General features: G+C 45.1%; 1 protein-coding gene across 2 annotated transcripts; it reads left to right on the top strand.

Annotated features, from left to right (window-relative positions):
- Nucleotides 1-383: 383 nt before the first annotated feature.
- On the top strand, nucleotides 384-15,812 carry pcdh12 (protocadherin 12). 2 transcript variants are annotated; one of them, XM_035161569.2, is made up of 5 exons: nucleotides 384-3,611; nucleotides 6,913-7,004; nucleotides 10,023-10,174; nucleotides 13,536-13,700; nucleotides 13,960-15,812. In XM_035161569.2, the coding sequence occupies exons 1-5, from the start codon at nucleotides 744-746 to the stop codon at nucleotides 14,223-14,225; spliced, it is 3,543 nt and encodes a 1,180-aa protein (XP_035017460.2). In that variant the 5' UTR covers nucleotides 384-743; the 3' UTR covers nucleotides 14,226-15,812. The 2 variants fall into 2 exon arrangements, with proteins under 2 accessions (XP_035017460.2, XP_035017461.2); XM_035161570.2 differs by having other exon boundaries at nucleotides 6,916-7,004.
- Nucleotides 15,813-16,055: the final 243 nt, after the last annotated feature.

A 16,055-nucleotide genomic window follows, 5' to 3' on the forward strand; every position in this document is an offset into this window, starting at 1 on the left:
TATAATATAATATATAACGATGACGGCCTCTCTTCATATCTGTATTTGTGTTTTTGCTGTCACTGCCTCCAGACCACACGTCATCGCTCTGGAGTTCACTAACACGTGAACTGTGGCCTTCGGTCCCACTGGGATCTGAGTCCAGGGCCCAGGCGGCAGGTTGGGATGAGTCTAAGCAGTCGCAGGCAGAAGTGTGTGCGGCGGTGTCGTATTTCTCTAAAAGCACTCCAGAGTTTCTGCAGAGTTTCCTGAGGGCAGGAGGGATTTTCTTTGTGTTGAGTCCGGACCCATTTGCATAGGACCCTCCTCCTCCCGTCGGATTGGCCGAGGCTCCGCTGGCATGTGGAAACTCACATCCAAACTTTCTCAGTTGAAGCAAAACTGTGCCGAGTGAAGGAGGATGAAGCGAGAGGCCGGACGCCAGCAGCAGCATGAGTGAGTCAGAGAAGCAGGCAGAGCGTGGAGCGGATAAAGAGAGGGAGGGTGACATCTTAATTATAGCTTCAGATAATTGACTTCTGACCAAATAATTAGGTGTTTGCTTTTCAGTTTTCGTCACTGGTTCTGTTGTTTGTTTTGAAAAAAAGAAACTGGAGATTATTTTTGTTTGTAGGAGACAGACTTGATATTTATCTTTTCTATTTAAAGACAGTTTGAAAGTTGTTTTAATTTCAACATTTATCTTTTATTTATGTTAAACATGTCAGTTTAGCCCGTAGACAGGAGATTTTCTTCACAACAATATGCTGCTGGCTCTGCTTCTGGTTCTGGGTCTCTGCTCCGAGGCTCGCTCCTCCGAGCCGTCATCAATAATCATCAAGTACCAGGTTTGGGAGGAGCAGCCGGCGGGGACCCAGGTCGGCCGGCTGTTGGATGACCTTCGGCAGAGGGACGAAACTGGTCCCCTGGAGGATTTCCAGGTGGTGGAACATGGCAAAGCCCTTCCCTTCTCCGTCAGCACTCGAGACGGAGTGGTCTCCACCCAAGGCCGGCTGGACAGGGAGGAGCTGTGCCGGGGGTCTGACCTGTGTGAGGTGGCCTTCAGCGTCCTCTACAAGAGACAAGGTGCCATGAACTGCCTGAGGGTTCGTGTGGAGGTGATGGACCTAAACGACCACAGCCCCAGCTTCCCCAGTCCTCTGCAGGAAGTGGAGATCTCAGAGACCGCCAGCCTCAGGATGCGAATCCCTCTGGACCGGGCGGTCGATCCTGACGCGGGGCCCAACAGTCTCCAGACCTACTCGCTGTCTGTCAACCAGCACTTCGCTCTGGATGTGACAGTTGGTCCAGATGGGACAAAACAAGCAGAGTTAGTTGTTATCAAAGAACTTGACAGGGAGGTTCAAAACTCCTTCGACCTCACCTTGGTGGCGTGGGACAAAGGGAATCCCCTTAAATCTGGGAGCACGTTAGTTCGTGTTAATATTCAGGACTCCAATGACAATAGCCCCAAGTTTGAGGACGGCACTCCCACTGTGGAGCTTTCTGAGGACACAGCTCTTGGGACAACCATCATCAACGTCAAGGCCACCGATCCGGACCAGGGGGCCAATGGGGAAGTGGAGTATTCGCTCAGTAAACACAATCATCAGAACGTTCAGAAACTTTTCTTTGTGGACCCACAAAGCGGAGCCGTGAGTCTCAGAGCACATCTGGACTATGAGGCCCAGACCTCTTATGAAGTGATTATTCAGGCCCGTGATCGTGGACCCAATTCCATCCCCTCGCACTGCAAACTGCACGTCAAGCTCACAGACATTAACGATAACGCACCAAGGATACACATGACCTGGACTCCACCCAACTCCCCTGTGGCGACCGTGCTCGAGGGAACCTCGGTGGACACTTTTCTTGCTCTGGTGATGGTCTCTGATGCAGATTCAGGGGACAATGGAAAAACGATAGCAAGTATACAGCAAGGATCCGGCCCGTTCCGCCTCAAGAAGATTCATGGTGACAACTACATGATTGTAACCGACGGCAGCCTGGATCGAGAGAAGGTTATGCAGTACAACATCTCGCTGCATGCCCAGGATTATGGAGATCCTCCTCTGTCTTGTGTAAAACAATTGCCCGTCCTTGTTCTGGATGAGAATGACAATGCCCCGGTGTTCTCCACCTCCTTGTATAAGGCCACTGTCAAGGAGAACAACGACGTAGGCTACCACGCTCTTAAGGTCGAAGCCAACGATGTCGACCTGAAACTCAGTGGAAGAGTCTCCTACTTCATTCACAGCCCCAAAGACCTGGACAGTGACACAGACATTTTCAACATCCACTCGAGCAGTGGTGTCATAAGCATCCGGCAGCCTCTGGACTACGAGGAATCCAACACCTACACTTTCATTGTGTTGGCTGTTGACCACGGTCATCCGCCTCTCACCAGCACCGCCACCGTGCAGATCGACGTGGAGGATATGAACGACAACTACCCGGTCATCACGGAGCCGAAACCGAGAAACGACGTTGTGTCTTTAAATGTGCCCGTCAACGCAGACAAAGGGGAGGTGGTGACTGAGCTGGGCAACAACATGGAGGAGGCGTCGGCCAATTTTATAATTAATCAACCTGTCAGAGAAGGAATTGTTGGATTTATGGCATCAACCCTAAAAGCTGAAGACCCGGACTCAGGGCTCAACGGGGAAGTGCAGTACCTCCTTGCCCAAGGAAACCCCGACGGACTCTTCTGGTTGGACGAGGCTACGGGCCAACTCTTCGTTAACACCACCAACGCTACTGAGCTCATTGGGAAAACCTTTAAAGTGGGCGTAGCTGTATCAGACATGGGTTCTCCCAGTCTGACCACCAAAGTGACTCTGGAGGTGACCTTCATCAACCTCAAGGACCATTTGAAGAACTCGTCACCTGGAAGCCGAGCACAGCTTAGTTTTACCATGATGCTCGCGATCTGCCTGGGTGCTTCATGCCTGCTGCTTCTGTTGGCCATCGCTTTGGTGACGACCTTCTGCCGCCCCGAGAAACGAGACAACCGTGCCTACAACTGCAGACAGGCTGAGTCGACCTACACCCGCCATCCTCGGCGGCCGCAGAAGAACATCAGAAAGTCTGACATTCAGCTAATCCCCGTCATCCGGGGGCGAAAGGAGGAGGTTCCTGAGGACGACAGTGAATCCCAGCCACTGGCTCCACCTCCAGTGATGTCAGAAGATGTAGAAACTGAGAGGCAGTACACCTTAACGCCGTCAGCCATGAACTCAAGCTTCCATTCCCAAGGCTTCCCAGACGGGGACGCCACTCTACCTGTCACCCATCACTGCAGAACCCTCCGGAAACCTGGGAACATCGAACTGGATGGCGCTCTGCCTCTGACTCCCGCCACATCGTACAGAACTCTTCGGAAATCCAGGAACACCTCGTCTTCCTCTTCAGTCTCACACTCAAGCACCTTGAAGCGACAGGCCCACCCTGAGGGGGAGGAGGCGGAGCCGGCTCGTTTGGGGTCCCAGGCGACTCTCAGGAGGCCGAGGACCTTGGAGGGACGAGGGGGTCACGAGGCAGAGCACCAGCGGATGCTCCGGAACCTGGTTCGACTCTCCATGGCTGCGTTTGGAGACTCGATCGAGCTCTCGTCAGCTTCTCCAGAGGTGCAGGTGAGATGTGGCAACTTCCAACACTCACGTAACTTCAGACTGTGACTTAAGTTTTGTTTAATTCGTCAATTGAATCACAGACTTTACATTTATATCATCCCTGGTGTGAGTGTGTTGTCATTTCAAGTGGATTTTAAAGAATTTCCATCATCTGAAAATATACATAAGAAGTCAAATAGAATAAAGCTCCTTCATCTTATATATGTCTGTGTAGAAAACCCAAACACAATGCATGCTGGGAAACACGCTAACAAGCTTATAATGTCTTTTACAACAAAGTTAAAATGGAGTTCACTCAGCTCAGCGTTCATTAAAACTCGCCACAACACTCACACTCGTGACTGAAGTTGTGAAGTTATGTTCAAGGCAGCGAACGACGAACTTTACTGCGACTCGGTTTGACAGATGAGTCCATTTACATTGTTTTAACGATTTTCACAAAATCCGCCTGATGATTTTTTAATGTCTTCTTATTTATGTTTTCCACGGTGGCTCCGACATTAAGGTCAACGCGCCGCTGCCGGCTCTCGTTTAAATCTAATTTACTTCCATCAAAAAACGTGTGATCACATTTACTTCAACATGTGCTTACACTTAGTGCCGGAGCGTAATTAAGTCTCGCCCCCTGCAGGCGTTGAGATTAATCTGAAGTGAAGTCCATTAGAGAGTAGAGAGTTTAGTGCCTCCCCCCCCCCCATTCTCTCTCTGCCACACACACACACACAGACAGAAAGCAGATTCCCTTACATTTTCCCAGAAGCCTTTCTGCCTTTTTCGGCCTCCTGTGTGATGACTTACTCAGACAGCCCGAGGCCTGGAGTCGGGTGGAGGTGAAGGTGTGTGTGTCTGTGTGTGTCTGTGTGTGTCTGTGTGTGTGTGTGCGTACTCATTTTTGTAACCTCTTCAGGAGCTTTTCCAGTATAACAACTGACCTTGTCAGGACCAGTCGACCTCATGGGGACAAAAGCTCAGTCCTAATGAGGCAGAGTGTCATTAGTGAGGTTCTGGTTGAGGTGAGGATCAGGATGTGAACTGTGGTTGGGTTTAGGTTTAGGTTTATGTAAGTAGTAGCTAAGGTTAAGGTTAGAGTTAGTCAATTAAATGTCCCCTGAAGTTATGGAAACACGACTCTGTGTGTGTGGTTGTGTGTGTGTGTGTGTGTGTGTGTGTGTGTGTGTGTGTGTGTGTGTGTGTGTGTGTGTGTGTGTGTGTGTGTGTGTGTGTGTGTGCGAGTGACTGATGACTGTGAAGAGTTTATTCAGGTGCTCATGTGTCACAGTCACTAATGCCCCCCCAGAAACTCTCCCTTTTTCTCCTCCTTTACTAAATATCACATTTCAGATTCATATTGAAACCAGGAGCCGAGGAGGTGTGTGTGTGTGTGTGTGTGTGTGTGTGTGTGTGTGTGTGTGTGTGTGTGTGTGTGTGTGTGTGTGTGTGTGTGTGTGTGTGTGTGTGTGTGTGTGTGAGGGATGAGGAGGGAGGGGGAGCTCTGTGTGTGTGGGGGAGTCAGTGTGAGGAGGAGGTGGGGGGGGTAAGCTGTGATGTGTTTGTAGTGTAAGTCGACTCCGCTCTCACACGCTGCTCCTGTCACGTACAAATGACCCGAGAATCACTTTTACTGAGTCGAGAAGAAAGAGGAAAGAAAAACAGATCCGACTAAAAACAGCGACTCAGAGAGCGGAGCAGGAAACTGAGCCGGGGATCGAACCGTCAGCCGCAGACACAGATACTGGATCTTCAGACGCTGTATTCACAGATTTACATTCACCATCAGCTGCAGGGTCACAATCCTCAATGTGATGAGGAATCTGTAGTTTCAAAAACACTTTATGCAGTTTTTTCTGATTGTAAACAAAAAAACTAATATATCCTACTGTCAGAAAAACATGAGGCTGCAAGAGCTAAAAAAAGACTTCTGAATTTGTGAATGTGTTAAAATGATCCATTAAAGTAATGAACATTCATTTTCAGTTATCTATATTATAACACAAGTAACGTTCCTTCTACGAGCTCAGAGATGAGTTGGACTCGTGATCGTGACTCAGATCCTCAGAATCAGAATCCAAAGCTTCGCTGGTTGAAATACCAAACCGCGTCATTGAGGGCGAAAGTCGCCGGCATCGCCCGGCAGACGCAGAACAAAGAGCTCGACCTCCTCACGTGATTCCTATTAGAGAAAGGAAGAGGCCTTTTTCTTTTTACCCAGCATCCCCCTCTCCTCCACCTTTCTGGCTTCAGAAGCCTCTCTCCTCCCTCGAGATCGGAGAGGAAGAGGCCTCTGGGCGTCTGGGAGGAGGAGGAGGAGGAGGAGGGGGTTTTCACCTACACCTCAAAACACACACACACACACACACACACACACACACACACACACACACACACACACACACACACACTCTCGACTCGTCCAAATTTCGCCGTCCATCCTGGAAGGAAACCGGCCAGAGAAGAATAGGCTTTTACGTAGAGGCCATTTCCTGTCGCTGCAGCAGCGTGCATGTTTAAAAACACACAGACCACACAAACGCCAGGACTGAAACAAAGTCATATATTAGCGTGCACACACACACACACACACACACACACACACACACACACACACACACACACCCTGCCCAGTGTGTGTGTGTTTCCTCCCTGGTGATCAGTGTGTATCCGCTGTATAACAGCAGCTGTCAGCAGAACGCTCTGAGCAGTGAGACGGACGCAGCCGCTCGGTTCTCACACTGTTCAACTAACTGACGGATCCAAAAGGAGAAAATCGTGTTGATTCACTTTTTTACCTGTGTTTTTAAAAGCAGACGTTGTTCAAGCAGCTAAAGCAACAGAGACGATCCCACAGTTCCCAGCGCTCTGGTTCAAAAGTCTTTAAACAACAAGAGACGTTCTGATCCAGTTCTCTGTCCTGATATCGAGTCTGATCCCGTTCTCTGTCCTGATATCGATTCTGATCCCGTTCTCTGTCCTGATATCGATTCTGATCCCGTTCTCTGTCCTGATATCGATTCTGATCCCGTTCTCTGTCCTGATATCGAGTCTGATCCCGTTCTCTGTCCTGATATCGATTCTGATGCCTGGACTCTGTTTATCTGCTGAACTGATCCAACACCAAATAACAACTGACAAAACATGAGAGGAGGTGATTTCTGATATTTAGGAGTATCAGAGCTCTTTCAGACGCTGGTACAGAAACACTTCAGCTCTGTCTTATTCAGGCGCAGGCCTTCATCATGATAGTCTGTGAGTCTTTAGCCTGAAGTTCTAACCTCCCTCCTCTTCCTCCTCTTCCTCCCTGCAGCAGATCTCCCAGCTCCTCTCCCTCCTCCGACAGGGTCAGCTGCAGCCGAAGACAAACTTCAGAGGGAACAAATATTCTCATCGCAACGGCAGGTCAGTCCTCTTCTTCCTCCTCTTCCTCCTCCTCCTCTTCCTCCTCCTCCTCTCTCCTCTGATGTAGGCTCAACTAAACCACAACAAAGTCAAACCAATAAGCTCCCTCTGCTTTCATATTCACATTCTCAGATGTTTTTCAGTTTAATTTCTGTAACTTTCATCTTAAACACAATGAGCTTTTATTTTATTACTTTATCCTCAAACTGACGTGAAAACTCGCTGCGTTTAGAAATGACTCAGTTTGACCGGAGACACTTTGTGAAAATGTATAAAACTACAGTTTATATCTATAAAAGTTATCTGTGGGATAAATGAGTGAACAAACCAAACAGCATCTTTAACATAAACTTTAAATAAAATCAGATTTAGAGACGTTATTAATAATAAAATACTGGTTTGATCTGATATGAACAGTGCAGTTTTTATAATGTGGACAGTTCGTCTCATGTGGTTCAGTCTGAGGTTTTCTCAAAGTAAATGATGAGAAACAGAGATTTTAGTTTCTGGTTTTTATGTTTTTACCACCAACAAACTTCATGAAGTTGTTTTCTCGTAGATGTGACGCCACAGAGAGAAAGTTCCTCGTAGATTAAAGTAAAATGTTCTTTATTCTAATATTAAAACTTGAATGTTTGTCGCCCAAGTGCAAATCTTAACTTAGGCTAAATTCTCAATACTTCATTTGTTTCACCAAATCTCTCGGTGCAGCATTTGAATACATTATATTCTGTCATATATATGATGTTAAAATGTCTTATGTTCATTTCAAATGTGGCCAAAGTTTCAAATAATGAGGTAAAATAATCTGTGTGAGACGAAGCCTCAGGTTTTAAACACAGTGAAGCTTGATTCAGACTCTCAGATGTGTAAATGTCCTGAAAACAGTGGAGAAGCTGAATAAACCTTTTCACTGGGACCTTTACTCTCCAGGTTGAGTGAGAGAGTTGAGATTTTAAAACAGACTGAAATCTAAAAGAGGAAGAGAGTCAGAATCCCTCTCTTCATCTCCAGAGGCCTGATCCAGATCCAGCTGGCTGCAGGTTTCAGACTCTGATCACACCCGGCTGCGGCTGATAGCAGGTCCACCGGACATTAACCGGGAATGCCACCGATTCTAAAAACTCACAGATGTTTCTCCTGAGCCAGAACGTTTGTGTTTGTTTTGTGCAAAGATCCTCGAGAGCTTCAAACTGCAGACGTGAGCAGATGATGCTGCTTCTGTAGATAATGTCATTTATATAAATTTAACTAATGAAAATCCTGAAGAGATGAGACACTGTCAAACATCCAGTTCACATGTAGATGCACATACACACACAATGAGGGATTTACACTTCAGCTGCTTGGTGCATGTTTGCAGAAAGTTTAATTCTTATAAACTCTTAGGATTACGAACAAGTTAATTGTGCAAAGATAAGATGACAATGATTTGATCTGCAGACACACATCTGGAATGAGTGAAATCAAGTTGGTTTAATTGATATTATTTTATTAATTTAAAGTTCTGGTTTAAAGTGAGCGAGCAGCTGAAGAGTCCGAGCTCCATTGTCAACATCGGTTTTACAAACGTTTGCTTGATGTGTCGAAGTCGTCGCTGATGAACGTTTGTGACCGACTGACCTGCCGTGACTGAAATAACAGCAACAGACAAACAGGACACAGAGTCAAACATTCAATGTCACAGGATGAGTGTCTTATAAAGTGTGTGTGTGCGTGTGTGTGTGTGTGTGTGTGTGTGTGTGTGTGTGTGTGTGTGTGTGTGTGTGTGTGTGTGTGGGCTCCGTCTGACTGGTCCACAGGAAGCAGGTAATTCAGCGTCACCATGGTGATGAGATTAGATCTGACATCACCTTGATACAACACATACTCTGTTTCATATTGGCTCTGTTTCAACACGTACACACACACGTACACACACACACACGCACACACACACACACACACACACACACACACAGTTGCGTGAATCACTTTGTCACTCGTGTGGGTTTCAGAAGACGAGCTGTGCTAGAGGTCAGATCCCAGTTAGAGTCACTGGGTTCCCAGTTAGAGTCACTGGGTTCACTGCACATCATTATTTTATTCATCACGCATTTCAGTGAACTAAATTATGTCTTATTTTGTTTTATCCATTAATGATACGTTCATAACTTATGTCATAATAACGCAAAGATATTTAAAAAAACACTTTTCACATTATGAGGTGACTTTTCTTTTTCTGCCGCGGCAGCAGCACGCACCTGCTCAGTGGTGACCTCTTACAGGAGTTTGGACTTTTATTTTATTAAGATCATTTCTTCTCTCTGGGGACTTTTCGAAATGAAAAAATAAACATGAATGAACTTGAACTGAAAATCATCTCCTCTCATTGTTTTATAAGATTTTAATCTTCACTCAGGATAAGATGAGTTTGTGACTAACTCACCTTTATCAGACTTCCTGTTAGAGCATGCACGCAGACACACACACACACACACACACACACACACACACACACACACACACACACACACACCTGTAGCTCAGAAAGTGTGACTGGTGGTGGCCTGTGGTTCTGACTGTATTTATCATAAGCTCAGGAATGTTATCAGTTTCTCTGACTTCTCCTCTGGCTCCGTTTCTCCGTCTGCTTCTTATCTGCTTCTTTTGTTTCTCTGTGAAAAAGACGTGTTTGGATCCAAGTGTCGACGGACTGAAGACTTTTGTTTATTCCATGTTTTAACTGTTCATTTCTATATTTCTGTCTTTTTGTGCAGTGAATTATTAATCCTTATTTTCCAAAGGTGAACGGATGATTATTCAGGTTGGAAATCACATTGTTAAGACAAATCTGTGGTTTTTGGGAAATACCACTTTTAATTTATTGGTATAATTTGCCAGAAGTTTGTTAGGAAATCAAAAAGGACACAAAGGACAATTCTCCCCTCGACTGATCCTCTCTCTGTTTCATGTGTAAGGAGGAAGGTGTCGACCTGGATGTTGTTTAAAGTTGTGTTTATTGTGCGTTTGGTGCAGATACGGGGGTCAGGACTGCTCTGATTGGCAGAGCACCAAGGACAGTGGACACGGAGAGAGCGAGGCCGGAGACATGGACTGGGAACCGGGACGAGACTCGCCCATAGACCCTCAGCTGGAGGAGGGGCTCCACAACCTGCTCAACCACCCTGGTGCGCACACACACACACACACACACACACACACACACACACACACACACACACACCTCTTTTGAAAAATCTAAAACAATGTACATAAGATAATATAAACTTTATTGTCCTATGTGGAAATCTGTCTGGAGCTGCACACAACTTAACACAATGATACAATAAGTACTACAACAGTTCAATGGTAAACTATGGGACAAAATACTGCAAACATACAGTATTATCCTGTGCATTCATACAACAATAGAGTTTTACACACACACGAGTTATGTTGTGTAAAGTTGTGTTAAGTTTTTGTACTGGTGCGAGTCAGGTGACGTCAGAATTCATCTTTGTCCTCCAGACGCTGAACTCAGTGTGTGTGTTTGTCAGCGAGCTCCTGGTGGAACTGGAGGTTTAAAGCATGTGACCTCTGTTCCCCCGCAGAATAAACACACTCTTCACTCACAATGGACTCACACTGACGAAAGGTAGAAAACAGGAAATAACCCAGTGACAGGTTTTACATCCACATCCACCCACGGCCCACTCATCTCTTTGTCTTCATGGATCTCCTGGTTCTGAGGATCCTCATCAGGAAATGATCTGATTCAGTTTTTTATGGCTGAAAATCCCCCAAAATTCTTATTATTGTGTAAAATGTTTGTATTATTAACATGTTAGTGTCACTTTAATGTCACTTCATTAGCATGTTGTTGTATCATGATCTGACATTATCGTAGTGATGATTAACTTTAAGGTTCGTTATTATTTGAGTATTTATTTGTAGTTATTCAGGATTATTATTATTTCCATTATGTTGCGTCGTCATTAACAGTGAAAGGTTTAAAATCATAAATACTAAAACTAGAGATCGTCCACATCAGGTCCTCGTTCTCTTTGCTTTCATTTAAAACTACGACCACAAAGTGTAACCAAGATATTAACGTGAACCTCAAACTCTTAAGGCTCATTGTTTAACTGGGAATTCCACATGTAGGCCAGTGTGTGTGTGTGTGTGTGTGTGTGTGTGTGTGTGTGTGTGTGTGTGTGTTGTGGTCAGAGCAGAGGGGATTACCGCCTGATGACGGTCGAGCGAGCTTCACTTCAGGGCAGGGAGAGAGAGAAACAAAAGTGTGTGTGGGAGTGTGTTGTTTTATGTGTGTGACACTTGACTCACCTTCTTCGCTGCAGGCGCCATCATCAGTGTAACTCACACCAGAGCGACAACTGTGTGTGTGTGTGTGTGTGTGTGTGTGTGTGTGTGTGTGTGTGTGTGTGTGTGTGTGTGTGTGTGTGTGTGTGTGTGTGTGTGTGTGAGTGTGTGTGTGTGTTCGACTGCTGCGTCTTCTTCAAACCTCTGTGAATCACACAAACACCTGATCCTTTGTTCAGGTCTGAAGATGATATGATGTGTGAGTGTGTGTGTGTGTGTCTTTGTGTGTGTTCATTCTTCTCCATGTCTTGGGACTGTGTGTGTTCTCAGAATCACGTTGTCAGATTGAAGCTGTTGAAGGTGTGAGTCATATTCTACCACTTTTTACTAAAAGAGACTCATCTGTGATCCAGAAGAAGATGAATCTGTCAAGACTCTGTAACGCAAGAAGTTAATTGATTAACTGAATCTTAAACTGTATACTGTAAACTGTATTAATGTTTAAATTATCAAACTGGGAAAGTTTTAAAGAGCTGGTGAAGAATTGAAACAGAGAAACTGAGACCAGGACGGAAGATGAACCTGCGGCTCCGTTAACACTCTGTGAGACGGAGGTGAAGGATCAGAGCTTTTAATGCTGCAGCAGGTGTGTTAATGGACCGACGAGGCCCAACAACACACACAACAACACACAACAACACCCAGATGGACTCACTAAGACGTGAAACACACGCGGGTGTCGACAGCTTCTTCTCCTAACATCAACACCAGGTCCGACATGAGGCAGCAGACGATTTTACCTCCGGAGAATCTGCTGAAACTCGAAGCGTTTGGTAATTTAAAGAGGATTTTCTATTCAGAGGATCAGTGATGAAAAACTGCCAAAACAAAGAGAGGGGGGGATGGGGGGGGGGCTTTGGTGGAGGTCTGGGCCACACCGGGTGTATGTATTAGTGTGTGTGTGTGTGTGTGTGTGTGTGTGTGTGTGTGTGTGTGTGTGTGTGTGTGTGTGAGTTAACTCCTTGCATCTGGTTGTGGTTACATGAAGGAGACCTCAGCTCCTCAGGCTGATTAGTCTGAGCGGAGTTGAAACGTTTTGATTTTAAATAAATGAGGCAAGTTGATCCGTTTCTTTCAGAGCACGAAATTCAAATCTCAAACTAAAAACGTTTTTTTTTTAACACAAGATTCAGACAAATAAAACAAATACAGATGATGAAAACAGCAAAAAGGATCAATCAAGAGATAATGAATAAGACTTTGTGTATAGATGTAAATCTGGTATTAATATAACTTCCATTATCTATTTAAGATTTATTTTAAAAGCTGAAAAGGCTTGAATATATATATTTCAATTACTCAATTGTTCCGGTTTCCTTCTAAAACTAAATATTGTGGAAATGAGAAATGATCCACGTACTGTACATCCCTCTCTGTGAAGCAGATTCAGTTAATAATCATCAGTCAGAGTTCATTAAATACTTAAAGCCTGAAACATTTTATTATAAAGAAAATATAAAGCCTCAGTATCTTTGCACCATGAAGAACGAGGCGTCGTGTTGTTTCTCAGATCACATGAGCAGAACAACACGCTGAGAAAAGGATCATCACATGTAATTGGATGAGATGGATGTAAACAGGATCTGATGAAGATCAGAACAGAGACAATCAAGGTGTTAAACATTCACGTGTTTCTGTGCATTAACGTGTTGTACAGTAAATGACTGAATGAGACTTTGTGTGTTTTCCCCCCCTCACGCCCGGTGTTCACGCCTCTGACAGACACATGCATGTGGAGCAGGGTTTGTTTTTGATAGGACGGTGTGAACGGGATGTTTTCAGTGAAGCCGACACAACAGATGTAGAAAACTCCTGTTGACGGCAGCCGATAAAACCCGAGTGTCACTTCCTCCTTTTCCTGCCTCGACATCACACTTCAGCATCAGGAGAGTCGGAGAATCTCAAGAACCAAACACGGGAACTTCTTCAGATTCTGTCCCAATGTTTTCGTTAGGACTCAAAGGTGAACTGATTAGATTCAGGGGTCGGAGGTCAAAGGTCGTGACGACCTGATACGAGTCTCTTTGTTGCATCAGTAGTTTGTTATCGGTCGTTACTCTTTGATTTAGAAAGAATCATTTCAGAGCTTCGTTCATCTTCACTCGACAAAATCTGGTTCAAAAGTAGAACGTCCAGTTCAAACGTCTCTGTCTGTCTCTCTTTCTGCAGATGACGTCTTCTCGGAGGTCACCGACCCGTCCTGGATGGCGAGACTCTCTCTCCCGCTCGCAGGCGACTACCATGACAACGTGTTTGTCCCCAACGGGCCTCCGTCCCCTGAAACTGAGCCTCTTCCACGGGACTGTCTGGACTCCTCGTCCTTCTCCACCTTCGGTAAAACACAAGAAACTACGTTCACTTTAAATAGTAACATTTATTTTTATCTTTAAATCAATAACATATTACAAAATAGCATAAACAAGTTAAAGCTATCTTAATTTCACAACAGTATTAAAGAATTCATATCAAGTTTTTTTATCATGGCAAACTAAAAATACTCTAATTAAATAGGTGGTGACCATCACATTTTTTAATTTGTAGTTCTCAGAAGAAGCAGCAGAGTGACACCTCCTTCTCTTCTTCCTCCTCTCAGGTAAAAGTCCAGAGAAGGACGGCCCACTGGGCGGGGCCCTCCTGTCCGAGGTCAGCACGCTGTTTGAAATGCTGATGACGCAGAAGGCCGACGCCCACCCGGGCCCCCGACCGGACGTCCTGTACCGACTCTCTGCGGCGTACCGACGCTCGCTGGGCCTGGACGGCAACGCCACGCCCGCTGCGGGAAACGCACCGAGGAACTCTGGGAACACGGAGAAGCGTCCGGGCCTCGCGGCGCCATCAGGACTGTACCATCAAATATAACTGAACACTGGAAAAGACTGACTGACGCAGATTCACACGTTTCTATGATTAATCTATTTTTAGACGTTAACTGAAAAGTACTTGTGATTTAAAACAGCTGCGGTTGTGTCAGCGTGCGTCGATACGATGACGAGACTCGAGGTCTGAAGATAAAAACACTACGAACTTTCAGTTTGATTTGTGAGACGCACGACACGACATGCGAGGTTCGGTCAAACTCTCGCACAGTTGAACTCACTTCCCCAAACTTAGCGACTTTTTGTTTTTAACTGCATGAGATGAAAAACACGTTGAAGTGAAACGAGGACGTGATGCGTCAGATGAAAACATGGAGGCCGCGGCAGCAGCCGCCTGTTCGATGGCTCCTCCTCCTCATATCACATGTTGTTGCTTTTTATTTTAATGTTTCAACAGCTTCATAACTTCCTCTTCGACACTGTCAATCATGACCTTTGACTTTCCATTATTTATACAGTGAGAACTGGAATTTTTTAAAACTTTAACGGTGCTGAGAAGTGACTGAAAACCAAGATGGCGTGAAGAAGAAAGACGTTTTTATTGTCGTGTTCAGAGCAGAGGATCCTGAGAGGAAGGAATTCAAACAAAGGAAAATATGGGTAATAAGTATTGATTATATATATATGTGACTAATGAGGGACTGAGGAGCAGGTGCCCAGGGGAGCGTGGAGATCAGGTGACTTGCAGGTAGGCAGCTAGTGGACAGGTGGAGTTAGAGAGAAAGACAGAATCTGGAGGAATTTAAGAGACGTGACAAACGATCATTTCAGTCTGATGAACTTTGGCTTTGGATTTTGTTTCATGTAAAATTGGTGAGAACAGAAACTTCTCTGACTGAGGGACGGGATGCTGGTGGTATTTAATCATTAGCACAGACAGGAGACAGGAGACAGTGGCTCAATGTCTTCAAGAGACAAGAGGACGTTTGTCCTGCGATGCACAAAGACGACATTTGTTTTTTAATATCAACGAAGCTCTGAGTGGTTTTCTACCTCATCACTTCACAAAATGGAGGAAGAACAGATCAAATCAAAGTCCTGAGGGATGTATCACTCCTCACGTGTTTTATACTGAGCATGATGAGCGTTATAAAGATTTAAACAATTAATACGTTTCCATATTTCACGTGATCCTGAGATGTTTTGCTTTGGACCGATGACACAGGATGAGCTTCCTCACACGGTTCCTGTTTCTCATTATTAATCGTGAAGCATCAGACTCTTCAGTCCAGGTTTAATTAACAGTGAATTAAAGATATCGAGTCGTCTCTGGATGAAGACAGATTTAGTTCCAGGATATTTACTCAGGAAAAACAAAAAAACAAAAACAGGAAGTGAAGGGAGGAAGTTAGCAGGAACTTCAATAAGAAAAAGAAACCAACTTTAATGGTGAACCTGAAAGCAGAAAGATGTCGGTTTCCTTGTTGTGGATTCTTTCGACCACGAACACACTCAGAACTTCCCGTCTGAGTTTCTCTGGGACGTGTAGCAGGATCGTGGTCGATTCATTTTGTCTGTCAGGATGTTAAATGCTCAGATTTTGGTCAGAAGAGAAACAACCGGGAGGAAACGTCACAACGAGGAGCTGAACTTTCAACGCTCGGTCGAAACTTCCCGTGTTCAACAACTGGAGTAAAAATACTTTTAAGATTACTGCGTTCGGGTTTGTTTGTTCTGGATGAATCACAGGGATCCGTCGCTTAAATTATTGGTTTGATCCAACTTCATTGTCCTGAATGTTGTGAATCAGAAGATCAGCACTTTGTAAATAGTCTTTTCTAACTTTTTGGAGTTTTGTATCAAGAAAAGTTTT

This window comes from Hippoglossus stenolepis, chromosome 7 (assembly GCF_022539355.2).
Source record: "Hippoglossus stenolepis isolate QCI-W04-F060 chromosome 7, HSTE1.2, whole genome shotgun sequence".
NCBI lineage: Eukaryota > Metazoa > Chordata > Actinopteri > Pleuronectiformes > Pleuronectidae > Hippoglossus > Hippoglossus stenolepis.